Here is a 27,779-nt window from a genome sequence, read left to right as displayed (position 1 = left end):
TTCCAACATGAATAAACAACCAACGAGTGAGTGAGTGAGTTGGGTTTAACGCCGCTTTTAACAGTATTCCAGTTATATCACGGCGTGTCAGCTTAATGTGGGAGGAAAGCCCGAAGTGATGCAGGTCTCAGACATTTACCACTTCAGTGAAACCCACGAGTACGGGTATGTTGCTGACAAACCTAGAAACATAATCGAGACGAACCGGGATTCGAACCCCCAATCATAGGTTTCTGGCGTGTCCAGGGGACGCAACTCTGCACAGCGAATTGCGGCACCTTAGACGACTGGGCCACCCGTGCCCCCAAAACAACCAACGACAAATATTGGCTAGAGTTAAAAGTCGGAAGAACATGAAGACTTGAAACATTTATTTCTTTTTTATTGTTTGGTAGCGACGTTTCAGCACTTCCCCCTGATGGAGGGTCAAGAAGTAGCCTGAAACAGCATTACAAATAATGAAGGAGTTAGTTTCCATAAACGTTTCACGTCTTCATACAAACGACTTTCAATAAAAACCTATCCATGTACAATAAAGTACGGTTATAACGAACACGCTTATAACGAACTGACGGATATAACGAACTTACTTTTTTGGTCCCGACTATTTGCTGTAGATATGCTGTATATATGCTTATAACGAACTACGGTTATAACGAACTAAAATTAGTAGTCCCTTTGAGTTCGTTATAACCGTACTTTACTGTTGTTTGTTTCGCCTTTAACATCGACTGTTTGCCTGTTCTGGACTTTGCAATCTTTCTGGAATCATGTATCTTGGCACAGTGGCCGAGACAATTATTACAAGAAATGTCTTGCATCATCTATCTTAAGAATAAAGCGTTAATTATCTGTAGAACATGTCTACAAGAAATATGCTTGGCGTCATCTATCATCAGAATAAAGCGTTAATTATCTGTAGAACATGTATGCAAGAAGAGTGTTTCGTTCTGAAAACAGTAACAACTGATATTGAATTAATGCACGACCCGCTACTCATCTGCAAAACACAATAGTTGTAATGTTCACTTAAGAAAGTTTAAACGTGATGAAACCAATAGATTCATGTTGTCTGGTTGATGGATTGGACATTAAATATCTAACAAATGCCTTGATGGTATTATCTATAAAATGTTCTCATCCGAAAACCAGTGATTTCTCATCTTTGCTCTCTCCTGAAAGACAGTCGCCTCCGGACCCCCGGCCGTGTCCGCCATATTACTCCCATAATGATCGCCAGGCCGAACACCGTGAAGCTCACCCCCACAACCACGGCTATTATTATAAGTGGAGAGTTACCAAAGTCTTCTTCTTCTGAAAGACAAAGGTGTTGTGTTAGTTCTGTACATAGCAACTCACTGAACAGCACTGTAATAAAATGCACAGTACATTTGATAAATAATGAGCGAGTGCGTGCGTGCGTGCGTGCGTGCGTGCGTGCGTGCGTGAGTGAGTGAGTGAGTGAGTGAGCCAGGCACAGTAGTCTTTGCTATTAGCAGAGATTTCTTATGATTATGGAAAGTTTTTGGTCGCTTATATTTACATCCAATGTTCATTAATCAGCTGAGCGGTCGGGTAGCCTAGTGGTTAAAGCGTTCGCACGTCACGCCGGAGACCCGGGTTCATGTCCCGACATGGGTACAATGTGTGAAGCCCATTTCTGGTGTCCCCCGCCGTGATATTGCTGGAATATTGCAAAAGGCGGCGTAAAACTATACCCACTCAAGTTTTTGCTTCACGCATTGTACCCAAGTCGGGAATCGAACCCGGGTCTTCGGTGTGACGAGAGAACACTTTAACCACTAGGCTACCCGACCGCCACACTTACCACACGACTTATCCCTGGGCCTCACAGACTGCCTTGTCGTGTCAAGAGATTGATATACTCAATAAGTAGTTGTCGCAAAAAAGGAAGTTGCAAGAAATAAGTTCTGCAGTAACTGCACAAGTTACTCACAAAACAGGATTTCACTTTAAATCAAAATTCGAGACATACCTGTAGGATATGTGTCATTTTGATCGGTTTGTTGTTTAACATAGCCAAAAGTGTTCCAGCTGTATGACGGCGGATAGACCGGGAGCCCAGAGCACTTTGGTCAAACGAACAAGGTACCAATATCCGAACACAGGATCATTTACTGTGTAACCCAACATATTCATATATGGATGTCTGCCGGGGAGCCCCTGCTGCGTGTGGCCCCTGGCCCCCCAAAAGAAGGGACCATTCAAGGGCTGGATCAAACATTGGAGGTACCACATGAAAGTTAGTGTAAATGAACTGGTTCATCTCACAGACTACAGAATGGGCCACGCCAGACAAATCTTCCTCTGCATAAGGCTTGCCAGACACCCCCAGAGAGGGTCCCAAAATTTGGGCTGGGTTAAACAATGGAGGTACCACATGAAATCAACATAAAAAGAACTATTACACTCCAATAAGTATAAAATACCCATTGCCAGACAAATCGTCTGCTGCATAAGGCCCGCCAGACACCCCCAAATGTTGACCCTCAATGCACTCAGTGGACACTCTGGTAAAATTTGACTAGAGTATACATTCAAAGTACCAGATGAAAGTAAGTTTAGATGAACAGGTACATGTTACTGAGTACAACACGGCCCATACCTGACAAATTGTCCTCTGCATAAGGTCCGCCAGGCCCCCCAGAGAGGATCACAAAATTTGGGCTGGGTTAAACATTGGAAGTACCAAATAAATCCAAATAAAATTAACAATTGCACTCTACTTATCGCAAAATACCCCTAGCCAGACAAATCATCTTCTGCATAAGGCCCGCCAGATACCCACAAAAAGTTGACCCTTCAGGTATACACGGGTAAAATTGGTCTGGAATATATATCGATTGTACCACATTAAGGTAAGTTTAAATGAACAGGTTCATATCACAGAGTACAGAATGGGCCACACCAGACAAATCTTCCTCTGCATAAGGCTTAAACATTGGAGGTATCACATGGAACCAACATAAAATGAACTATTACACTCTACTTATTACAAAATACCCATTGCCAGAGAAATCCTCTTCTGTTTAAGGCCCGCCAGACACACCCCCACCCCACCCCACCCCACACAGTTGACCCTCTGTAATCCCAGTGTGCATAATGAAACATAGGAGGCAGAAGAGCATTAGACATCAGCTCTGAGAGTCAACAGATGGTCAAATTTATGTTTTGTTCTTAAAGATGGAAGGATTTTATTGAGATTAAAATCACGTATTTATAAAATCAGGTCTCTGAATACTAGTATTGATATCATAGATTAGGCCTATCGTTGAAATGTAATGAAAATGGCATGAATCTGATTCTTGTGAATATATATCTGATCAGCTATGAAGTCCTCAAAGCCTGCTATAGCCTGATAGCTTGGCTATGGATTCCTACAAACCCAAACATGCTTAGGTAGTCCTCAAAGCCTGCTATAAGAATGGTTAATGACAGTCCCTAATACCATTTGGAAATCTCTTGGTGATAATTGTTTTTAAAAACCTATCTTCTCCGTTTATTTAGCAAGTTTTATCATCTAAAAAGCTGAATTCCGGCCAAATTTGTCCATATTTATCAATTTTACATAGACGTCCTCTCTTCGTTGACGAGATACTATTGCGTCAGGAAAATCAACTCTAACTAATGCAATGTAAATGATTGGTTGCATAGTTCTCGCTCGATCGTAGGCCTACCTTGTCGCACAAATTTAAAAATGGCTTGAAAGTTCACAAATACGTTCGTACGAGTAAGCTTCAGAAGAGTAGCGCAAATTAATAAGGTAAGGGTTTTAGAAAACGCTCTTTCTTTTTATCGTGGCGAGAAGGTTTCTTTCAAAAAGTTCAAGTCAGATCTCCTTTGTGTTGACATTCCTGCACGTTATGTGTCATCAAGCATTGTTTTATCCATGCAGCATCCATTGATACAGTGAGCTAGTCTAATCTCGATATCTCGATAGGCCTAGCCTTTGATATAAGTCTAATGATACCATTGCATTGGGTTAGACTTGATCTCGTCAACGAAGAAAAGACGTCTATGTAAAATTGATAAAAATGGAGAATTCAGATTTTTAGATGATAAAACTTGCTAAATAAATGGAGATCATAGGTTATTAAAACATTTCCAAGTGGTATAAGGGGCTATCATTAACCATTCTGCATGACTCAACAACAAAAGTGTATAGTGTATTTTTCAAACAAGTAAAGTTTGGTTTTCATTATTGTAGTACATGTATGGAATCAAGTCACAAAAACGCAAATGCTACAGAAAATCATGCATTCCATGCAAAAGTTGACTTTTATGCAAGCCCCATGCATTTCACTACCCAAGAATGGGTATAAAAACATGTGCGTTCACGGGATTCCATATGCATTGTTTAGCATCGTGCTGACAACAACCACTCAGAAAACAACAAAATTACGCAATTATTCAACATTATGAAATGCCACGCTTGTCCGAAAATGAGCGTCTGCTTGGTATGCTTGAAGAAGGATCGAGTCAACTTGATGTTGCAAGACAATTTAACGTCCACAGAAACAACATTTGGTGTTTATGGCAACGTTGGCAACAGACGAATGCAGTCAGAGACCATCCTCGGAGTTGCAGGCCACGCGTAACCAATAATCGACAAGACAACTGGATTCGAACAACACACCTACGAAATCGATTCTAGCCAGCAACAGTGACTGCAAGAAGCATCCGTGGCCTTCGACGAATATCTTCACAAACCGTACGACGCCGCCTCAGATGTGCAGGGATTGTCGCCAGAAACCCGCCGGACGTCCCATTTTGACAGGAACCACCGTCAAGCACGTCTACAGTGGTGCAGACAGCGTCTACGCTGGACGGTCATACAGTGGGGACAAATTCTATTCACTGACGAGTCTCGTTTTCACCTCAGCCACAGCGATGGACGGATTCGAGTGTACTTACGTCGAGGTGAACGTTACGTCAATCATTGTGTCATGGAAGAAGATCGGTTCTGGGGCGGCAGCGTTTTGGTATCGGGTGGGATTACAGCAAGACAGAGGACCCGTTTGATAGTGGTAGAGGGAAATCTCAATGCACAGCGCTACCGCGACGAGATCATAGGCCCTGTTGTACTACCGTTTTTGCGTCGTCATGGCCCAGGCATAACCTTTCAACAAGACAACGCCCGGCCTCAAATTGCTCGACTAGTTCAGGACCTCTTCAACAAAACAACGTGAATGTCATCCACTGGCCAGCTCGCTCCCCTGATCTATCAGCAATCGAGCACATGTGGGATGAGATGGATCGGCGCCTTCGACGTCAACCACGTGTTCCACAGACACTCCAAGAACTTCGAAACATGCTCCAGCAGATATGGAGAGACATACCACAGGACTTTGTGCGACGCCTGGTCCATTCCATGAGAGAAGATGTGTTGCTTGCATCGCAACCAGAGGTGGACACACACGCTATTGATTTGTAAACTGAAAATTTGGCATGTTCATGTTTTATTTTTAATGAAATCACGCATATTCTGAAGTCAGTATGACAAATTAAAACCATTTGAACACTTACAGGAGTCTTTTATCTGTTGCAAATCGAAATTGTTTCAGATTTGGTAAAAACATAACTCTGCATTAAATCTTATTCAATGTCACAGGAACTTTTGTTGTTCAGTATATAAAAATCATGGCACGTAGCATCATATGCCTATCTGGCTTATAGGAATCCATAGCCAAGCTATCAGGCTATAGCAGGCTTTTAGGACTTCATAGCTGATCAGATATATATTCACAAGAATCAGATTCATGCCATTTTCATTACATTTCAAGGATAGGCCTGATCATAGCCTATGATATCAATACTAGTATTCAGAGACCTGATTTTATAAATACGTGATTTTAATCTCAATAAAATCCTTCCATCTTTAAGAACAAAACATAAATTTGACCATCTGTTTACTCTCAGAGCTGATGTCTAATGCTCTTCTGCCTCCTATGTTTCATTATGCACACTGGGATTACAGAGGGTCAACTGTGTGGGGTGGGGTGAGGGTGTGTCTGGCGGGCCTTAAACAGAAGAGGATTTCTCTGGCAATGGGTATTTTGTAATAAGTAGAGTGTAATAGTTCATTTTATGTTGGTTCCATGTGATACCTCCAATGTTTAAGCCTTATGCAGAGGAAGATTTGTCTGGTGTGGCCCATTCTGTACTCTGTGATATGAACCTGTTCATTTAAACTTACCTTAATGTGGTACAATCGATATATATTCCAGACCAATTTTACCCGTGTATACCTGAAGGGTCAACTTTTTGTGGGTATCTGGCGGGCCTTATGCAGAAGATGATTTGTCTGGCTAGGGGTATTTTGCGATAAGTAGAGTGCAATTGTTAATTTTATTTGGATTTATTTGGTACTTCCAATGTTTAACCCAGCCCAAATTTTGTGATCCTCTCTGGGGGGCCTGGCGGACCTTATGCAGAGGACAATTTGTCAGGTATGGGCCGTGTTGTACTCAGTAACATGTACCTGTTCATCTAAACTTACTTTCATCTGGTACTTTGAATGTATACTCTAGTCAAATTTTACCAGAGTGTCCACTGAGTGCATTGAGGGTCAACATTTGGGGGTGTCTGGCGGGCCTTATGCAGCAGACGATTTGTCTGGCAATGGGTATTTTATACTTATTGGAGTGTAATAGTTCTTTTTATGTTGATTTCATGTGGTACCTCCATTGTTTAACCCAGCCCAAATTTTGGGACCCTCTCTGGGGGTGTCTGGCAAGCCTTATGCAGAGGAAGATTTGTCTGGCGTGGCCCATTCTGTAGTCTGTGAGATGAACCAGTTCATTTACACTAACTTTCATGTGGTACCTCCAATGTTTGATCCAGCCCTTGAATGGTCCCTTCTTTTGGGGGGCCAGGGGCCACACGCAGCAGGGGCTCCCCGGCAGACATCCATATATGAATATGTTGGGTTACACAGTAAATGATCCTGTGTTCGGATATTGGTACCTTGTTCGTTTGACCAAAGTGCTCTGGGCTCCCGGTCTAGGACTGTACGTTAGGTAGTTTGGACCAGACAAATCTACGATTAATATTATGAGCAACAGCCCGCGTCGTTGGACACGCAATCAGCAAATCCCCGAGTATGACCACTACACTCATGACGTCGCCTCGGACGACAGGCATTTATTCTAACCCGGAATCCCCACTGGGCGACAGAAATAGGAGAATCTAAGTACTTTTGCTATTCGGAATGATGTGGCTCTCATGGAAAACTTACTACATTTAGATCTTCCCTCGGGCTCCTCGTCGCTGCCATCCTGACAGTCCATGACGTCATCACAGACGAATCTGCCCGGGATGCACAGACCGTCGGACACACAGCTGAAGTAGGTACACCCGCGCTGATCTGGAACACAGTGAGTGAATGAGTTGGGTTTAACGCCGCTTTTAACAGTATTCCAGTTATATCACGGCGTGTCAGCTTAATGTGGGAGGAAAGCCCGAAGTGATGCAGGTCTCAGACGTTTACCACTTAGGTGAAACCCACGAGAACGGGTATGGTGCTGACAAACCTAGAAACATAATCGGGGCGAACCGGGATTCGAAACCACAATCATAGGTTTCTTGCGTGGCCAAGGGACGCAACTCTGCACAGCGAATCGCGGCGCCTTAGACGACTAGGCCACCCGTGCCCCCTCTGGAACACAGTAATTGGGTCATCCATGGAGATACAACGAGAAATCCACCTATCATTGCATTGCATTTATGTGTTGGTTTGTTGTTTAACGCCGCACTCAGCAATACTCCAGCATTATCACGGCGGACTGTAAACAATCGAGTCTGGACCAGACAATCCAGTGATTGACATCATGAGCATCGATCCACGCAATTTGGATGTAATGACATGCATCAACTAAGTCAGCGAGCCTGACCACCCGATCCCGTTAGTCGCCTCTTACAACAAGCATAGTCGCCTTTGGAAGACCAATTCTACCCCGGATCTTCACGGGTCAATATTGTTACAATATTTGTATTGCTCCCAGTAGTCGAGTGTGTGAGTTATTGTTCTTTAAGTCCGCAGTGGCACTTTTACAGTTTTACAGTGCCAGCGGCTTATAAACAATGGAGTCTGGACCAGGCAAACCAGTGATTGATGTGCATGGATGCGAACTATCGGGGTATGATGACATGCAATCAGCCAAGTCATGCAGTCAAGCCACCTGATCCAACTTAGTCGCCTCGTGAGGCCTGATGTAGTTCAGTAAACTACGGTAATAACGAACTCAAAGGGACCACTAATTTTAGTTCGGCATAACCGTAGTTCGTTATAAGCATGTATACAGCATATATAAATCAAATGCCCGGGACTAAAAAATAAGTTCGTTATATCGGTCAGTTCGTTATAAGCGTGTTCGTTATAACCGTAGTTTACTGTATAACTACATCTCATGATAAAAGTTTTTATTTATATATTTATTCTACATGTATACTGACCGTGACAATCTAGAGTATCATTGTCCAGCTCGTTGATGTCCACGAGCTCGTCTCTGCCGCCAACACAGTTGTCCACGCCGTCGCACACCAGAGAACGCGGGATACACGTGCCGCTCCCGCACTCGAAGTCAGGGGGGCAAGAGGACGCTAGGAAGACAATAGTCGAACCAAACTGTACAACTGTATGTGTGTAAGCCATTTGGCTGACACGGTGTGTGTCGGGGGGGGGGGGGGTTGGGGGGGGGTTACATCCCGGCTTATCAGCCTTATGTGGGAGGCACGCGCGGAGTGATACAGGTCTTAAACACCACCTTGTGAACCCACGAGGACCTCGAATACCTCAGGGACGCTTCTCTGTGTGAGTGAGTGAAAACAGAGGGGTGTGTGCTATGAAACCGGTGGCACAGTCGGCGAAGGCGCCGTATATCTGCGTCACTTTGTCGTGCCGGACATTGTGATTGTTGGTTCGAATCCCTGTTTGCTCTGACTGACTGTTTCAAGATTTGTCAGCACCACCCATTCTCTTGGGGTTCAACGAAATGGTTTAAATCTAAGACCTGATTCTTTCCAGATCTGCTTTCATCAAGCTGACACGCCGTGATTTTACTAAAATATTATTCAAAGCTGCATTAAACCAACTTCATTCTCTTAATAAGTGACAACTGTGTATTCATGACTCAAATGTTTATACAACAACTTGCTCTCGTCGCAATATGGCTGAAATAATGCCGATGCGACGTTTAGTTTTAACTCACTCACTTAAAAAATGTGAGGATTTACAGTATTCCATCGGTGTCTAGGCAACTAGGTGAGTTGAGGTGAAGTTGGGTTTAACGTCGCGTCCAAGATTATTGCACTTATATAGCGACGTGCATGCACACGTGTGTGTGTGTGTGTGTGTGTGTGTGTGTGTGTGTGTGGCTGCTTGTACTAGTTCCGGCCTGATGCCGATTGATAGCGCTAGCCCACTGAGATACCATGCTGCAGTTTAACATGAATACCCCACTCAGACACAGTATACTGACTCCGAGCCGACCAGTCCTTGTTTTAACCCCTTAATGCCGAGCGGCAGACAGGGTAACAACAAGTACCATCTTTTAACGTCTTTTGGTATGACGCGGCCGGGGATCGAACCCCGGACCTTCCGCTCTCCGGGCGGACGGTCTACCACTAGACCACGGAGGCGGATGTCTAGGCAACTAGATATAAGTGAACGTGTATGCGTGAGTGAGGAAAGTACCCCTGAAACCCACATGTAACTATTACCAGTAAATCCAGTAACGTATACACACGAGTATAAATGATGTACCATGTATTTGCGTGTATTATAACAAAAAGCAAAGTTGGACTTCCAATCAGCAACAAAACACAGCATCGCGGTATTTCAGCGAACACGTCATGCATAGACCTGGTCGAATCAAAACTTTCCATCAATAATTGAAACTGAAAATATAAGAGATTACAAAAGCATTCATTTCCACGGGGAGCAGATGCCACCATTGAAATAGAACAAGAACAAATATTTAAATGTGGATATTTTCTCTGACATTAACAGGAACCGACGGTGGTATGACATGGTGAGGAACTACATCTACACGTCTACGTTTGATGCCGGATTCAATTAAAGATAATTACAAAAAAACGTAAATTGCTTTCAGCGTGTTTGGAAACATGGCTACTGTACAGTCGCTGGTCGGTAAGAAAACCTTCAATCAGTACGAAAAAAAATAGCATTGGACATCAGCTGGTGACATCCTATGTCCTGTGAGATCCTCTAAAGGTTAGAACCCTGTCTATCAATGTTCAACTAAATACTTTAAGCCGGCAGCCATGCAGGGCGAATATTGTCGCCTTGTCCCCAAACGCAACAAAATTTGCCCGGGTTAGTGAGTGGGTGAATCAGTACAGCTCATGACATGTCAACGCAAAAAAACCGTTTGTCCATCAAACTCTAAGAATGGACATTATAAGTTGTAGCAGGATCACGAGGGGTACATGGGGTTTTATGGGTCCCGCAGTAGGTTTTAAACCGCGAGCCGGATAACCTACCGCAGGACCCATAAAACCCTATGTACGCCGAGAGATCCTGATACAACGAATATATCTTACCGTTATATTTTAATATGACATTGTAAAAGAATTCAAGCACAGTTGATAGAAAACAGCTGTTCGACTCAGCTGAGGTAAGCTTGCGCTTTGTCACGTGACTTCCACTGACTCGGGAAACACTGCCTGCCTTGATCGTGGCGGGGTATAAGGGATTATTCTTCCTCTCAGAAATCGACGTGCAGCCTACCTTGCTCGTGGAGGGGTATAAGGGATTTATTCTCCCTCTCAGAAATCCAAGTGCAGCCTGGCTTGCTCGTGGCGGGGTATAAGGGATTATTCTTCCTCTCAGAAATCCACGTGCAGCCTACCTTGCTCATGGAGGGGTATAAGGGATTTATTCTTCCCCTCAGAAATCTACGCGCACCCTACCTTGCTCGTTGAGGGGTATAAGAGATTTATTCCTCCGCTGAGAAATTTATTCTCATCCAAAGCGGGATACACAGTATTTTATCAACATCACGTGGAATAATCAGATCTCATCATTCTGACAAGATGTATGATAATGTACTCTTGTGGGTCTTAAGCGTGTCTAGCGCGCATTTGAACATTAATGCGCAGATACGATTCTCTTTTATAAATGTCTATATTTTCTGATTTTCGTATTTGTTTGTCTCTGCTATCGTTTTGTTTTTTATAGGACTCCCGTGGGAACATTTGGGGAAAGAGCTTTCCCAAAATACAAAGAACATAATCACAGATTACGTTATCGCCTTACACAGTGAGTGAGTATGGTTTTACGCCGTTTTAGGCAATATTCCAGCAATATCACAGCGGGGGACACCAGAAATTGGTTTCACACATTGCACCCATGTGGGGAATCGAACCCGGGCCTTCGGCGTGACGAGCGACAGATTCTATTTACAGAGCTTATACGAGTACGTTTATTTATATGTAAACGACAAATATTCATATTTACTTCCAACATATTTCTGCTGCAACAAGACTGAAGAATAAGTATATGACAAATCGTTTCGTTTTGTAAATGAATGTTTCTGCCAGCTCATAATAAATCCTAAAGCTTGATTTCTACATCAAGCTCTGCAACCTGATCGTTTCATGAAAGCTCCAAATTGGATCAATATTAATTTGATCTTTTATTGACAAAAAAGCGGAGCACTTTCAAATATTTTATCTTGTCATTGAAATGTTCTATAGATTTCAACATTAGCCGGTCATGCGATTCTGTCAAATTCCTCGTGTAAACAAAACGTCCATATAAAGACCTCCATTGGCACCTCACGGCTATGCGATGACGTTAATCATTTAGACTCTTACTGACGTTAGACGGAGAATCAATAAAACAAATTACTTTTACAATTCCGTGTATATGGTTGAAATAGCTCCGTTTACTTCTACAATGTCCGATTCAATTGAACTTGACGCGTTGTGAACCATGTTTTTTTCAGCAGTAGTTATGTTTTCGCTTCAGTTTTATTGACCTAACGTGTCGATAAATGTGATGACAGTGTTCAAGTGACATTCACAATGGATTAGAATCATGTTCGGTTGTTATTTTAACAATCCTCCAATTGCCGATATCAATCATTCAATATATATTTTAGGGAGATTTATGGTGTCAAAGCCATAACCGAAGTGAAAATCTCGCAGATTCTAGACAAAACTGCCGGGCATAAGAAAGTATACACTTGAAAACTGGATGTGACCAAAGTAGTAAAACGTTAATAAAACTTTAATAGCCTTAAAACAGTCGACGAAACACTGCAAACTTAAGGTACAAAACACAATACGGTACCCGTATCATAATCCATCACCATCTAAAACAATTTCGTTTTTCTTTCCACTTTAGCCACCTACCAACAGTGAACACTTTCTTTTACCCGGAATTTAGAACACAAGCTCGCAACATGCGCCATTTATTGTAGGGGAAATTTAATAATGTAATGGTCTTGATTGTTAGGTGGTTGAAGACTTTGATGTTTTTTCAGTTTCGTTGACCAGAAGAATAAGTAATTGAGTTTGTTTTAAACCCCGTTTGAACAGCATTTTGGTTATATCATGGCGTGACAGCTTATTGTAAGAAATTGAAAGCGGTGCTGGCATATCTTGTAAACACTTGTGAAACACACGAGTACGGGAATGGTGCTGACACACCTTGGATCATCGTCGGGGTAAATCTTGGATTCGAACCCACGATCAGCGTATGGTACGGCGGAGAGGTGCAAGCGAATTGGGGCAATTCAGACCATATTTTTCCTTAGACCAGAAACAAGCTTCAGTTTATAGATACTTGTCGGTATATTGGAGTATAACATGGATGAGGTGAATCGGAATCGTCTTAGAATCAAGAATTTAACCAAGGGAATTGTATTGGAGAATACCAGAATCAATATGGCATTCACTAGCTATACTCAAGTCGTGATTACTTCAGTTATACATAAACACATCTGTGTGTACTGCCCACATTCATCAAAATGAACTCCTTGACTTTTTGCATATGGAAATATTCGTACCGACATTATAACGTCATCAGAAATCACCGGAAAGAACCATTTTCCTTAATGCGTCCGTTATAACAGCGGTTGTACGAAATATAGCAAAGGTTAAAAAAAAAAATTAGAGCTTCCAAGCCAAGCTATGTTGCAAGGAAATGTCTCAAAATAGCTTGACAACTTTCAGCATATACTATTACCAACTTACGTTCTTTATAAGCTGTGAGAACAATCTTAAACCGGACTTTCTTATGTTGTTCATTGACCAGCCTGAAGGTGAAGAAGTCTGTCTTGAAATCCAGAGTCGTCGGAACTGCCTGCTGATGGCGGCCGCAGGAGAAGTTGGCCTGTAAGCAATAATACACACATAAACTATTACGTTAATATTTTTAATAAACTGAGGAGAGTATATCAAGGGTATATCAAGTTTATGTAACTGAAAGGTGACGGAACTGTTGTTAAATTTGATTATGTCTCCCTAAACCATCACTTATTCCTGCAACAGTTTGTAAAACGTGATCTGTAATACGCGCTGTATCTGTGCAAATCAGTAGCCACAGTAAGTATGGAGGTGCAGGGTGAGGAAAACAATTCCATATCATGGTTGATGATGAGAAATGCCATTGTCAGTCCACAAATGACATAAAGGACACAAATAATCACTAAACTCGCCACGTGCCCGGATGACAGCTTCCAGTCTTCGTCTCATCCCTCCAGCAAGTCTGATCTGCTGAATGGGCAACTGCTGCCATTCCCTGTGAAGAGCTGTCTCAAATTGGGCCAGCGTCTGTAGCGGTGGGTCCAGTGCCTGTGCTCGTCTCCCCAAGATGTCCCAATCTCCTCTAGTTGGTTCAGGTCAGTAGTCATGGCAGAGTCTGTAGCGGTGGGTCCGGTGCATGTGCTCGTCTCCCCAAGATGTCCCAATCTCCTCTAGTGGGTTCAGGTCAGTACTCATGGCAGAGTCTGTAGCGGTGGGTCCAGTGCCTGTGCTCGTCTCCCCAAGATGTCCCAATCTCCTCTAGTTGGTTCAGGTCAGTACTCATGGCAGAGTCTGTAGTGGTGGGTCCAGTGCCTGTGCTCGTCTCTCCAAGATGTCCCAATCTCCTCTAGTGGGTTCAGGTCAGGACTCATGGCAGAGTCTCTAGCGGTGGGTCCAGTGCCTGTGCTCGTCTCCCCAAGATGTCCCATTCTCCTCTAGTTGGTTCAGGTCAGTACTCATGGCAGAGTCTGTAGCGGTGGGTCCAGTGCCTGTGCTCGTCTCTCCAAGATGTCCCAATCTCCTCTAGTTGGTTCAGGTCAGTACTCATGGCAGAGTCTGCAGCGGTGGGTCCAGTGCCCGGCTCGTCTCTCCAAGATGTCCCAATCTCCTCTAGTTGGTTCAGGTCAGTACTCATGGCAGAGTCTGTAGCGGTGGGTCCAGTGCCTGTGCTCGTCTCTCCAAGATGTCCCAATCTCCTCTAGTGGGTTCAGGTCAGTACTCATGGCAGAGTCTGTAGCGGTGGGTCCAGTGCCTGTGCTCGTCTTTCCAAGATGTCCCAATCTCCTCTAGTTGGTTCAGGTCAGTACTCATGGCAGAGTCTGTAGCGGTGGGTCCAGTGCCTGTGCTAGTCTCTCCAAGATGTCCCAATCTCCTCTAGTTGGTTCAGGTCAGTACTCATGGCAGAGTCTGTAGCGGTGGGTCCAGTGCCCGGCTCGTCTCTCCAAGATGTCCCAATCTCCTCTAGTGGGTTCAGGTCAGTACTCATGGCAGAGTCTGTAGCGGTGGGTCCAGTGCCTGTGCTAGTCTCTCCAAGATGTCCCAATCTCCTCTAGTTGGTTCAGGTCAGTACTCATGGCAGAGTCTGTAGCGGTGGGTCCAGTGCCTGTGCTAGTCTCTCCAAGATGTCCCAATCTCCTCTAGTTGGTTCAGGTCAGTACTCATGGCAGAGTCTGTAGCGGTGGGTCCAGTGCCTGTGCTCGTCTCCCCAAGATGTCCCAATCTCCTCTAGTTGGTTCAGGTCAGTACTCATGGCAGAGTCTGTAGCGGTGGGTCCAGTGCCTGTGCTCGTCTCCCCAAGATGTCCCAATCTCCTCTAGTTGGTTCAGGTCAGGACTCATGGCAGAGTCTGTAGCGGTGGGTCCAGTGCCTGTGCTCGTCTCTCCAAGATGTCCCAATCTCCTCTAGTTGGTTCAGGTCAGTACTCATGGCAGAGTCTGTAGCGGTGGGTTCAGTGCCTGTGCTCGTCTCTCAAAGATGTCCCAATCTCCTCTAGTTGGCTCAGGTCAGTACTCATGGCAGAGTCTGTAGCGGTGGGTTCAGTGCCTGTGCTCGTCTCTCCAAGATGTCCCAATCTCCTCTAGTTGGTTCAGGTCAGTACTCATGGCAGAGTCTGTAGCGGTGGGTCCAGTGCCTGTGCTCGTCTCCCCAAGATGTCCCAATCTCCTCTAGTTGGTTCAGGTCAGGACTCATGGCAGGTCGTCACAGTGTCGCCACAGCGTCAGTCTAGAGAAAAGCTGTTACTGCTCGAGACAGATGTGGCCCAGCATTGTCATCCATGTACACAGGTCTGGTGGCTAGTGGGTGGTTGTCGAAACGCGGAACAACAATTGGTTGCAGGAAGTTACGAATGTACCGCTTACCACTGAGGTTACCTTGGAAGGTGACAAGTCCAGCTTACAATCGTGTGGCAGGCAATCCCAAACCATTACCGAAAAGCCACCACACGGGTCGTAGTTCTTATGTTCCCGGGTGCGTATGCCATGTTTCAATGCCTCCAAACCCACAACCGGCCGTCCGTGACATGGAGATCAGTGACATTGCTGGTATGTTGTTACTCTATACGCACTCACTCACTAACTCACTCACTCACTCACTGCATAATGATTGAACAGGACATTGATGTTAATACGAACTGCTGTCTAGATTAAGCAGGTCTCACTGTACACGCTCTGACCAGATAGATCCACTTGAAGCTTCTACTTTTCATAAAATGGCAAATATGAAGCGTTTAGAGAAATAGAATCTGTTTTTGTTGACAACAGTTAATAGTCTGTTCTTCCCACGAGATTCCCGAAGCTCTGGATATTCATAGCTTTGTCTGCATGTGTTCAGTGGGAGTGATTTGCTATAAGAACATATGTATAAATGGGGAATTGCGTGTCTTCAAACACATCACCAGACTTAAACAGATGACGTCTCTCTAGGCACACGCTGAGTGACGCAGTTGTGGTTTAATTGCAGAGGTCGATGCCGTTTGGAGATCATACACAACATTTAGATTACCAATTCAAGAGTGTACACGCGTGAATCTCCGCATGCAGAGTTGCTAGAGGTGCGATTTCTGTTTGCACTCTGTCGGGTAAGGAGAACTTCGGCCCTCTTGTTTCTTCTGTGTACATGTTGCTGCTGACTGGTGACTCGGTGTCATGGCGATCTGTGTTGCTTGACGTTCAGCATTGTGAAGGTTCGTAACACGGGCGAATCCAATTCTTGAGCATTTATGTCTTATGACTTTTCAGACCTAAACTGCCGGGCAGGAGACGGCAAGCACTGGAAAATTGGATGTGACCAAAACATTACAACGTTTTAAAAACGTTACTAGGCTGAAAACAGTCGCCGAAACACTGCAGACGTAAGGGACAAGAAACTGACCATGATAACCGTGTCTACGTCATCACCATCGAGTAACTGTTTCTTGTTTGTTTGTTTCAATTTCAGCCATCACCAAACATGGATGTATACTTTCTTTTGCCCGGCAGTTTACATGAGCAGACATTTATACACTATTAGTGTACAGTTCAACTAGTTCCTTGAACCCTTGATTCAACGGCCACACATCCCAAACATTTCCCAAACATTTCCTAATCTATCCAAACCAATTAGCTCTCATATATAGCCCAAACATATCCCAACTTATTCTCATATATAGCCCAAACATTTTCCAATTAATTCTCATATATATCTCAAATATTTACCAACATTTTCCCAAACATTATCCCAAACATTTTTCAACCAACAATTTCCAAAGTCACTCCATTACCATCCCCCGTCAATTTCCGCCCCCATTTCCAGAAATATTGCCAAACTATGTCCCCCAACCATATTCCAAGAATTCCCAAATCATTCATCAGCCAGTTCTCAATAAAACAGCGTTGCTGTGATGTAATTATTGACCCGTGGTGCATACCGTAGGTGGCTCAAGCGATGACCTCACATTAGAGTCATACAGCTGCATCATCACAGGGCACCTGTCCATGACCAGGTGGTCCACGTGCACCAGCCACCGGTCTGACGTCACTAGGCGGATGTCGCACACGTCAACAGAGGTACCAGTGACGTCATCACTCTCTATAACGGCGCCGCTTAAGTTTGTGTGGACGGTGTTGCAATCTGGACCAGGAGCGAAAACTGAAATGAAAACACGATGCATGATTATCTTTATCAACAACCGACACGCGCAAGCTTTGCACCATATATCTAGGGCTTGACCTGCCTAATTCAGTATTTTATAAAATATGTGAAGTCCCCTTGAGAGTAGTGATGTCGTTAAACTTTTAGTCTTGCCATGGGTACCCGGTAGGATCTAAACGGTCGAGGTGTGAACATGCGAGTCCTAAGTGTCGACTGAAATGGGATTGGGTATGTGTGACATGGCTGGGGATCGTTGCTTTAGCCACTCGTTTGTTTGGTCCAGACTACAGCGATGTACTTGTAATCACGGCTGAGCACTGCTCACTTTATGCCCAATGACCCCATGTCAAAGTAGCATTAACTTGGTCGTAACTATAATCGACAACCAAACACACACACACACAGAAAGAGAGAGAGAAGGAGAGAGAGAGAGAAGGAGAGATTGGGGTTTAATAACGTCCACAGAGAGTGGTAGAAAGAGAGATTGGGATGAAATAACTTCCACCGAGAGAAGTAGAGAGAGAGAGAGATCGGGGGTGTAATAACGTATACAGAGAGAAGTAGAGAGAGAGAGAGAGAGAGAGAGAGAGATTGGGGGTGTAATTACTTCCACCGAGAGAAGTAGAGAGAGGGAGAGAGATTGGGGGTGTAATAACGTATACAGAGAGAAGTAGAGAGAGAGAGATTGGGGGTGTAATAACGTATACAGAGAGAAGTAGAGAGAGAGAGAGATTGGGGTGTAATAACGTATACAGAGAGAAGTAGAGAGAGAGAGATTGGGGGTGTAATAACGTATACAGAGAGAAGTAGAGAGAGAGAGAGAGAGAGAGAGAGAGAGATTGGGGGTGTAATAACGTATACAGAGAGAAGTAGAGAGAGAGAGGGAGAGAGATTGGGGGTGTAATAACGTATACAGAGAGAAGTAGAGAGAGAGAGAGAGAGATTGGGGGTGTAATAACGTCCACAGAGAGAAAAGAGAGAGAGATGGGGGTGTAATAACGTATACAGAGAGTAGTAGAGAGAGGGAGATTGGGGGTGCAATAACATATACAGAGAGAAGTAGAGAGAGAGAGAGAGATTGGGGGTGTAATAACTTCCACAGAGAGAAGTAGAGAGAGAGAGAGATTTGGGGTGTAATAACGTATACAGAGAGAAGTAGAGAGAGAGAGGGAGAGAGATTGGGGGTGTAATAACGTATACAGAGAGAAGTAGAGAGAGAGAGGGAGAGAGATTGGGGGTGTAATAACGTATACAGAGAGAAGTAGAGAGAGAGAGGGAGAGAGATTGGGGGTGTAATAACGTATACAGAGAGAAGTAGAGAGAGGGAGGGAGAGAGATTGGGGGTGTAATAACGTATACAGAGAGAAGTAGAGAGAGAGAGAGGGAGAGAGATTGGGGGTGTAATAACGTATACAGAGAGAAGTAGAGAGAGAGAGATTGGGGGTGTAATAACGTATACAGAGAGAAGTAGAGAGAGAGAGATTGGGGGTGTAATAACGTCCACAGAGAGAGGTGAGTGAGTGAGTGAGAGAGATTTGGGGTGTAATAACGTATACAGAGAGAAGTAGAGAGAGAGAGAGAGATTTGGGGTGTAATAAGGTATACAGAGAGAAGTAGAGAGATAGAGATTTGGGGTGTAATAACGTCCACAGAGAGAAGTAGAGAGAGTGAGAGAGATTTGGGGTGTAATAACGCATACAGAGAGAAGTAGAGAGAGAGAGAGAGAGATTGGGGGTGTAATAACGTCCACAGAGAGAAGTAGAGAGAGAGAGAGATTGGGGGTGTAATAATGTATACAGAGAGAAGTAGAGAGAGAGAGATTTGGGGTGTAATAACGTATACAGAGAGAGAGAGAGAGAGAGGGAGGGAGGGAGGGAGAGCGAGAGAGAGAGAGTTGGGAGTCTTATAACGATGCAGGTCGCAAGAGACAATGTTGTACCATTACAATCTTCTATGTGAATAATTACTACATGATAATATCAAAATATCACATGTTATTGAAATATTATCCCCGCCGGACAAGTAGGGTATTAGCCGATGATTGCAGTGCATCTCTGCAGGGATGGAGCTGTCACTTAGCTGCACTTAATCCCTCATCAACCATCCGTCACCTGTCCCCTGCGACAGAGGCTGGAGTATCAGTGGATGCACCTTGGAGATCAACCTTCTGTCTTTTGAAATGTGAAGTAGTCCCACTGTGCATAGATTCGTCTTTTATTAATTTGGAACCGAACTCTTTAGCGCGAGGTTTAAATTGTATATATGAGAGGTATCTTCTCTACAGTGGGACTACATCAAATGTCAAAACACAGTCGGTTTATCTCCATTCTAACATGGCGGCAACAACGGTGCTCTCTTTGAACGCGTAACTACACCGGGTCCAAAGGTCCGCTATCTTCGAACATTCCGAAAAGGGGTCACGGATAGTTGGAACAAATATTAAAGTTGAAGAATATAATATTCATATTCCTGACAAGTTCGAAAAAACTTCTTTTTTTAAATAGTAAACAAAATGATGAACGAATTTATTTCTCCAACGAACTTTTTTAAACAACCGGATTTTGAAATTGTACTTATGTAGCACTTGGTTTGAAATATCTCACCAACACCAATACATATTACGCATGACTATATCTCCATGTTGAACTTCCACCTGGGTGGACTTTTAGCTGCCGACGATGACACGAGAAAGACTTAAGTCAAAACTGGATACCTGAAAATCAACGATGACACCAGGTGTTCGCGAATAGGGTACGCATGTCCTGCTCTATCGGCAGCACCCGCCACTCACACAATTTGCATAAAAAAGTAGGTGTCTGTTTCCTAACGCCGCAGAGCAGTAACCTACTCCTGACATACGAAGTGCTTCCTGTAAACAACTGAGTCTCTACCAGACAATCCAGTGTTAAGAAATCATGTAAATTAGACACAGTTAATGTTTGTTTGTTTGTTTGTTTGCATCAACAAAGTCAGCGAGCCTGACCACCCGATCCCGTTAGCCGCCTCTTACGACAAGCATAGTCGCCTCCTACGGCAAGAATGGGTTGCTGAAGACCTATTCTACCCCGGATCTTCACGGGTCAGACGCAGTTAGTGAATGAACATACATGCAAAGTTTGTTTGAAAATGAAATGTTGCTCCACTGATTTGACACATACATAATACAGAAAGCGATAGTTCGCTAACTCAGTCTGGCCTGTGGTTGATGTGACATTCGTGAAACCTATAAGTGGCGTGGAAGCCCCGTCAATACACGGCAACATAGTACGAAACACAATGAACGGACTAGTACCGTCAAGGTCACCCATTGTTCTGGTTCTGTTTGACACTGGACACTGAGGAGCAAGGGATCCAGTGACTCTCTCTGTGCGCTAGTACTAGACTGAATGCTTCTGATTACGCCTGTTTCTGATTCATTCTTCATCCTAAGCATCTCTGGCCACGTGGTTCTCAATGTCACACAACTTCACGCCACAATAAAAATAATAACGTCCTTTCATATTATTTGGGTGTTGTTGATTGGACGAAACAAGAAATTCAGGGTATTGATACCCTCACACGAAGGATCATGTCAGACAATATATCCCACCACCCTCGCTCTTCCCTCAATCGCTTATATTTACCAATCATAAATGGGAGGGCGTGGTTTGTCTGTTGATCCTCTTGTGAAGCATGTCAAGATTATGGTGAAAATAAGTCATTCCACATTTAAAGTAAACGAGCTAAGGATGTGGGACATAATCTCAATGTCAGTGTTGATTTTGTTGATGGTTCTGTACTGCTGGACGATACAGAAATGAGTGCCAACCAAGCGAAGTGCCATATCAAATCGGCCCAGTTTCGCTGTCTAGGCTGCGTGTAGAGGGGGCAAGGGCCCTGAGCTGATGATGAGCCTAATCAGCCTGACTGTGTCAGGATCACCCAAACCCTCTTTGCCGCATTTTTTATTTTAATCTGTAAATATTTCCACCACACACAGGGGCATGGTCAAAGCGCTATTATTACTGCCGATCACTGGATCGGTGTGCACTCAACAATCATTCTCATCTCCCCGGGGAGTATACAACCCAAGCTACCTGTTAGGCGCTAGAAGGTTAACAACCCCATTGCCATCTCAACGTCTTATTTTCAACACAGACAGATGGGAAACCCAAAAGCTCAGTAGCGTGGCCACTAGGCATGGTTTCAACCGATGCCAAATTAATTTATACCAATTTGTGCATGACAACATATAATGGCTTGCATCAGTACCAATAACAAACTGTCTTTAACACTACAAGTCAATGAACTCCCCAGACTAAAGCTCACGATTCCCTGACAAAGCCAGGACCACGGTGATCGGTGTCCATGCTGCTCCTAGAGGCGTCTTAGCTTTACCCAGCATGTCCCTGACTCACTCCCATGACGTGCTCATCTACAGTATTGATTCGGAACACGCCGGCGACATGGATCTATCTCGGTGGTCATTCCACAGTCATCAAATTCCGAGGCAGCGTTTACACCGTAATAAAGAACGGTCAGTTTCAAGGCGATAATTGCCGATAATATCCGAATGATTGATTGTTTTGTCGATAGGTGCCCGCCCAGTGTTTACCAATTACCTGGCCGGGCGAGGCTGAATTACAGGCAGTTCCGGCCCTGGGGGGAGTTCGGGAGATTGCTGAGTGAAGTTTTAATAAAAGCTTGAGAGATTTGTAGCTCGGGGACAGAACTCCGGGGATTATTCCGACACCGTTGTTACAACTCTCGCTTTAGTTCAATGCGATATTACGCTCAGAATATCCCTAATGACTGCCGAATTGCATGTGAGTGAGTGGGTGAGCAGTGTTTTACGCCGCTTCTATCAATATGCCAGCCGTATCTGTCAGGATGCCTTTATATAGCATGGGATGAGACCCTAGATTCCCTGCCTGAGTATTTCACAGGACAAACCAACTGTCTCACATATTTTGACCCGTGAAGATCCGGGGTAGAATAGGTCTTCAGCAACCCATGATTGTCGTAAAAGGCGACCATGATTGTTGTGAGAGGCGACGAACGAGATCGGGTGGTCAGGCTCTCTGACTTGGTTGATGCATGTCATCGTATCCCAATTGCGTAGATCGATGCTCATGATGTCAGTCACTGGAGTGTCTGGTCCAGACTCGATTATTTACAGACCGCCGTTAAATATGGACATGTTAAAACCTGTCAGGTCACACGGAAACTGGCATGAGAAATGAGTAGCTGTCAACGACCTACATCATTAATGTATTCCACACGATGCCTGTACCCCTGTATCACCTGTCTGTACCTCTGTACCACCTGTCTGTTACTCTGTATCACCTGTCTGCACCCCTGTATCACCTGTCTGTACCTCTGTACCACCTCTCTGTACCCCTGTTCCACCTGTCTGCACCTCTGTTCCACCTGTCTGTACCTCTGTACCACCTGTCTGCACCCCTGTATCACCTGTCTGTACCTCTGTACCACCTGTCTGTACCTCTGTACCACCTGTCTGCACCCCTGTACCACCTGTCTGCACATCTGTATCACCTGTCTGCACCCCTGTACCACCTGTCTGTACCTCTGTACCACCTCTCTGTACCCCTGTTCCACCTGTCTGCACCTCTGTTCCACCTGTCTGCACCTCTGTGCCACCTCTCTGTACCCCTGTACCACCTGTCTGCACCTCTGTTCCACCTGTCTGCACCTCTGTGCCACCTGTATGTACCCCTGTACCACCTGTCTGTACCCCTGTACCACCTGACTGCACCCCTGTATCACCTGTCTGCACCTTTGTACCTCTGTACCACCTGTCTGTACCTCTGTACCACCTGTCTGTGCCCCTGTATCACCTGTCTGTACCCCTGTATCACCTGTCTGCACCTCTGTGCCACCTGTATGTACCCCTGAACCACCTGTCTGTACCTCTGTACCACCTGTCTGTACCACTGTACCACCTGACTGCACCCCTGTATCACCTGTCTGCACCTTTGTACCTCTGTACCACCTGTCTGTGCCCCTGTATCACCTGTCTGTACCCCTGTACCACCTGTCTGTGCCCCTGTATCACCTGTCTGTACCCCTGTACCACCTGTCTGTGCCCCTGTATCACCTGTCTGCACCTCTGTACCACCTGTCTGCACCCCTGTACCACCTGTCTGTACCCCTGTACCACCTGTCTGTGCCCCTGTATCACCTGTCTGTACCCCTGTACCACCTGTCTGTGCCCCTGTATCACCTGTCTGCACCTCTGTACCACCTGTCTGCACCCCTGTATCACCTGTCTGTACCCCTGTATCACCTGTCTGCACCTCTGTACCACCTGTCTGTGCCCCTGTATCACCTGTCTGCACCTCAGTACTACCTGTCTGCACCTCTGTACCACCTGTCTGTGCCCCTGTATCACCTGTCTGCACCTCTGTACCACCTGTCTGCACCCCTGTACCACCTGTCTGTACCCCTGTACCACCTGTCTGTGCCCCTGTATCACCTGTCTGTACCCCTGTACCACCTGTCTGTGCCCCTGTATCACCTGTCTGCACCTCTGTACCACCTGTCTGCACCCCTGTATCACCTGTCTGCACCTCTGTACCACCTGTCTGTGCCCCTGTATCACCTGTCTGTACCCCTGTATCACCTGTCTGCACCCCTGTATCACCTGTCTGTACCCCTGTACCACCTGTCTGTACCCCTGTATCACCTGTCTGCACCCCTGTATCACCTGTCTGTACCTCTGTATCACCTGTCTGCACCCCTGTACCACCTGTCTGTACCCCTGTATCACCTGTCTGCACCCCTGTATCACCTGTCTGTACCTCTGTATCACCTGTCTGTACCTCTGTATCACCTGTCTGTACCCCTGTACCACCTGTCTGTGCCCCTGTATCACCTGTCTGTACCCCTGTATCACCTGTCTGTACCTCTGTATCACCTGTCTGCACCCCTGTATCACCTGTCTGCACCTATGTACCACCTGTCTGTACCCCTGTATCACCTGTCTGTACCTCTGTACCACCTGCCTGTACCCCTGTACCACCTGTCTGTACCCCTGTACCACCTGTCTGTACCCACTATCAATACTGATGACAACATAACAGAGGCGGCTACTGCACGACCCCCGAATCACTGTGGTTTCCTTCGCCACGAATTGTATATGGGAGATACAACGTATGTTTAACGTCGCAGGAGTCCCGCTGCCATGGGGACCAATTGGTCAACGGCGAGGCGAGGCGAGGCGCTGTGCGGAGTTGCATCCCTTAGGCGTACACGGATCCTATGAACGTGGGTTCAACTGACTATTGGATTGTCAGCCTACATCCGTGCGCGTGGGTTTCATCAATGTGGTAGACGTGTAAGACCTGCATCACTTTAGGCACTCTATAAAGCTGACACGCCGTGACTCACCCACCCACTCACTCACTCACTCACTCACTCACTCACTCACTCACTCTCGATGCCTAACACATATTGCTTCCCGCTCTTGCTTGGACGTGAGCACTTCTTATTGACGTTAAATCTGCTCAGAGCTCTCCCGTCAGAAGTCAGAAGATGAAACTGTTGAGGGTGTATAATCAACAGCAGTATTTACGTTCACCTCGCCTCTACCAGGGAACATTTCATCGCATGTAACAAATAGCATTGCTACTCCCATGTGAGATTGCCTGCCTTAAGTATTGATACGGAGAGTATTGATGGAGGTGCCGCGAGCATTGGTCGCCATCTGACAAAGATGGCTTAAACAGTTCCATATTGCGGCTGTGACCTTTCAGTGAACTATCGTGTGGTTGATGGTTTGCGTTTGAACTTGTCATAGTTAGTTATATCAAGCCGGTCTGTACATGACCAGTGGTTGATAGCACGAGTACCGATCCGTGGCGTGAGGGCACGATGACACAGACAAGTCACACATTGCAACCATCCGATCTTTAATAACTACGACACGTATTGGTAGTGGGGGCAAATATCGCATCCAGATCCCCATTAGGACACGAAACACTTTAAGAGGAAGAGGCGGTGTGTGTGTGTGTGTGTGTGTGTGTGTGTGTGTGTGTGTGTGTGTGTGTGTGTGTGTGTGTGTGTGTGTGTGTGTGTGTGTGTGTGTGTGTGTGTGTGCGTGTCTGTGTGCGCGCGTCTGAGTGTGTACATGCGTGTGTGTCTGTGTGTCTGTGTGTGTGTGTGTGTGTGTGTGTGTGGGTGGGTGTGGGTGGGTGTGGGTGGGTGTGTCTGTGTGCGCGCGTCTGAGTGTGTGTGTGTGTGTGTGTGTGTGTGTGTGTGTGTCTGTGTGTGTGTGTGTGTGTGTCTGTGTGTGTGTGTGCGTCCGTGCGTGCGTGCGTGCGTGTGTCTATCTGTTGTGTGCGTGCATCCATCATTAAACAAATGAAAGGAATTTCTGGATGGTTGCAATATCATAATTAAATACACATTGTATCTGTACACACGTTTGGCCCAGTGCAGCCTATATTAAATGACATGTCCTTTTACAACCGCTGTTGACCAATACATACCGTACATATTATATACTCAACAACAAAGGTTCCTGTGAAACCAATATTTTAGTGTATTTTTCAAACAAGTAAAGTTTGGTTTTCAATATTGTAGTCCATGTTTGGAATCAAGTCACAAAAACGCAACTGCTACAGAAAAGCATGCATTCCATGCAAAAGTTGACTTTTATGCAAGCCCCAGGCATTTCACTACCCAAGAATGGGTATAAAAATATTTGCGTTCACGGGATTCCATATGCATTGTTTAGCATCGTGCTGACAACAACCACTCAGAAAAACAACAAATTTACGCAATTATTCAACATTACGAAATGCCACGCCTGTCCGAAATGAGCGTCTGCGAGCCATTGGTATGCTTGAAGCAGGATCGAGTCAACTTGATGTTGCAAGACAATTTAACGTCCACAGAAACACCATTTGGTGTTTATGGCTACGTTGGCAACAGACGAATGCAGTCAGAGACCATCCTCGGAGTGGCAGGCCACGCGTAACCAATAATCGACAAGACAACTGGATTCGAACAACACACCTACGAAATCGATTCCAGCCAGCAACAGTGACTGCAAGAAGCATCCCTGGCCTTCGACGAATATCTTCACAAGCCATTCGTCGTCGCCTCAGATGTGCAGGGATTGTCGCCAGAAGACCCGCCAGACGTCCCAATTTGACAGGAACCCACCGTCAAGCACGTCTACAGTGGTGCAGACAGCGTCTATGCTGGACGGTCATGCAGTGGGGACAAGTTCTATTCACTGACCAGTCTCGTTTTCACCTCAGCCACAGTGATGGACGGATTCGAGTGTACCGACGTCGAGGTGAACGTTACGTCATTCATTGTGTCATGGATGAAGATCGGTTCGGGGCGGCAGCGTTATCGTATGGGGTGGGATTACAGCAAGACAGAGGACCCGTTTGATAGTGGTAGAGGGAAATCTCAATGGACAGCGCTACCGCGACGAGATCATCGGCCCTGTTGTTCTACCGTTTTTGCGTCATGGCCCAGGCATAATCTTTCAAAATGACAACGCCCGGCCTCATATTGCTCGACTTGTTCAGGATTCTCTTCAACAAAACAACGTGAATGTCATCTCCTGGCCGTCTCGCTCCCCTGATCTCTCACCAATCGAGCACATGTGGGATGAGATGGATCGGCGCCTTCGACGTCAACCACGTGTTCCACAGACACTTCAGGAACTTCGAAACATGCTCCACAGATATAGACAGATATCCCACAGGACTTTGTACCACGCCTGGTCCATTTCATGAATTCCATTAAACCATTTGAACACTCACAGGAGTTTTTTATCTGTTGCAAAGCGAAATTGTTTCAAATTTGGTAAAAAACATAACTTTGCATTAAATCTTATTCAATGTCACAGGAACATTTGTTTTTCAGTATATGCCAAGACAGTGACAACTCCTTAGCCCGAACCCCTATAATCAGGACACCTGGTTTGTCCGGACCCCAATATTCCTGACCACTCTTTAATCCGGAACCCAATATTACTAACACCTCGTTAATCCGGAACCCAATATGCCTGACAACGCTTTAATCCGGAACCCAATATAACTAACATCTCGTTAATCCGGAACCCAATATTGCGGACACCTCGTCTTCTGGATGACTACCGTAGGAGACGACTAATTAGACGACTTTAGAATTAAAGGGAGATTACAATGGTTTAAATCGATTTAACATGGCACGGTTCTGTCCGCATTAACTAGGTTTGTTCTCCTATATCGTCATCGCATTTACCGGGAGCCAGACACCCACAATTCCCATTCACGTCCGTGACTGTATAATGTCCACACAAGCTATCGTGGCCTAAAAAATACGTTAGTTCAGGACACTTAAGGTAAAGGGAT

General features: G+C 45.3%; 1 protein-coding gene across 1 annotated transcript in view; it reads right to left on the bottom strand.

The window, feature by feature from the left end:
- Nucleotides 1-226: 226 nt before the first annotated feature.
- LOC124125582 (sortilin-related receptor-like) overlaps nucleotides 227-27,779 on the bottom strand; it is a 37,163-nt gene continuing 9,610 nt past the window's right edge. Inside the window, exons 2-6 of the mRNA XM_048397268.1 lie at nucleotides 17,201-17,421; nucleotides 13,243-13,381; nucleotides 8,476-8,622; nucleotides 7,259-7,387; nucleotides 227-1,314 (exon numbers count right to left, since the gene is read on the bottom strand). Coding sequence (XP_048253225.1) covers nucleotides 1,160-1,314; nucleotides 7,259-7,387; nucleotides 8,476-8,622; nucleotides 13,243-13,381; nucleotides 17,201-17,421 — 791 coding nt within the window. The 3' untranslated portion in view covers nucleotides 227-1,159. The remainder of the gene's footprint in view (nucleotides 1,315-7,258; nucleotides 7,388-8,475; nucleotides 8,623-13,242; nucleotides 13,382-17,200; nucleotides 17,422-27,779) is intronic.

The sequence above is a fragment of the Haliotis rufescens genome, unplaced genomic scaffold (assembly GCF_023055435.1).
Source record: "Haliotis rufescens isolate VD_foot unplaced genomic scaffold, xgHalRufe1.0.p SCAF_17, whole genome shotgun sequence".
NCBI lineage: Eukaryota > Metazoa > Mollusca > Gastropoda > Lepetellida > Haliotidae > Haliotis > Haliotis rufescens.
This window is presented reverse-complemented; position numbering and strand designations above follow the sequence as displayed.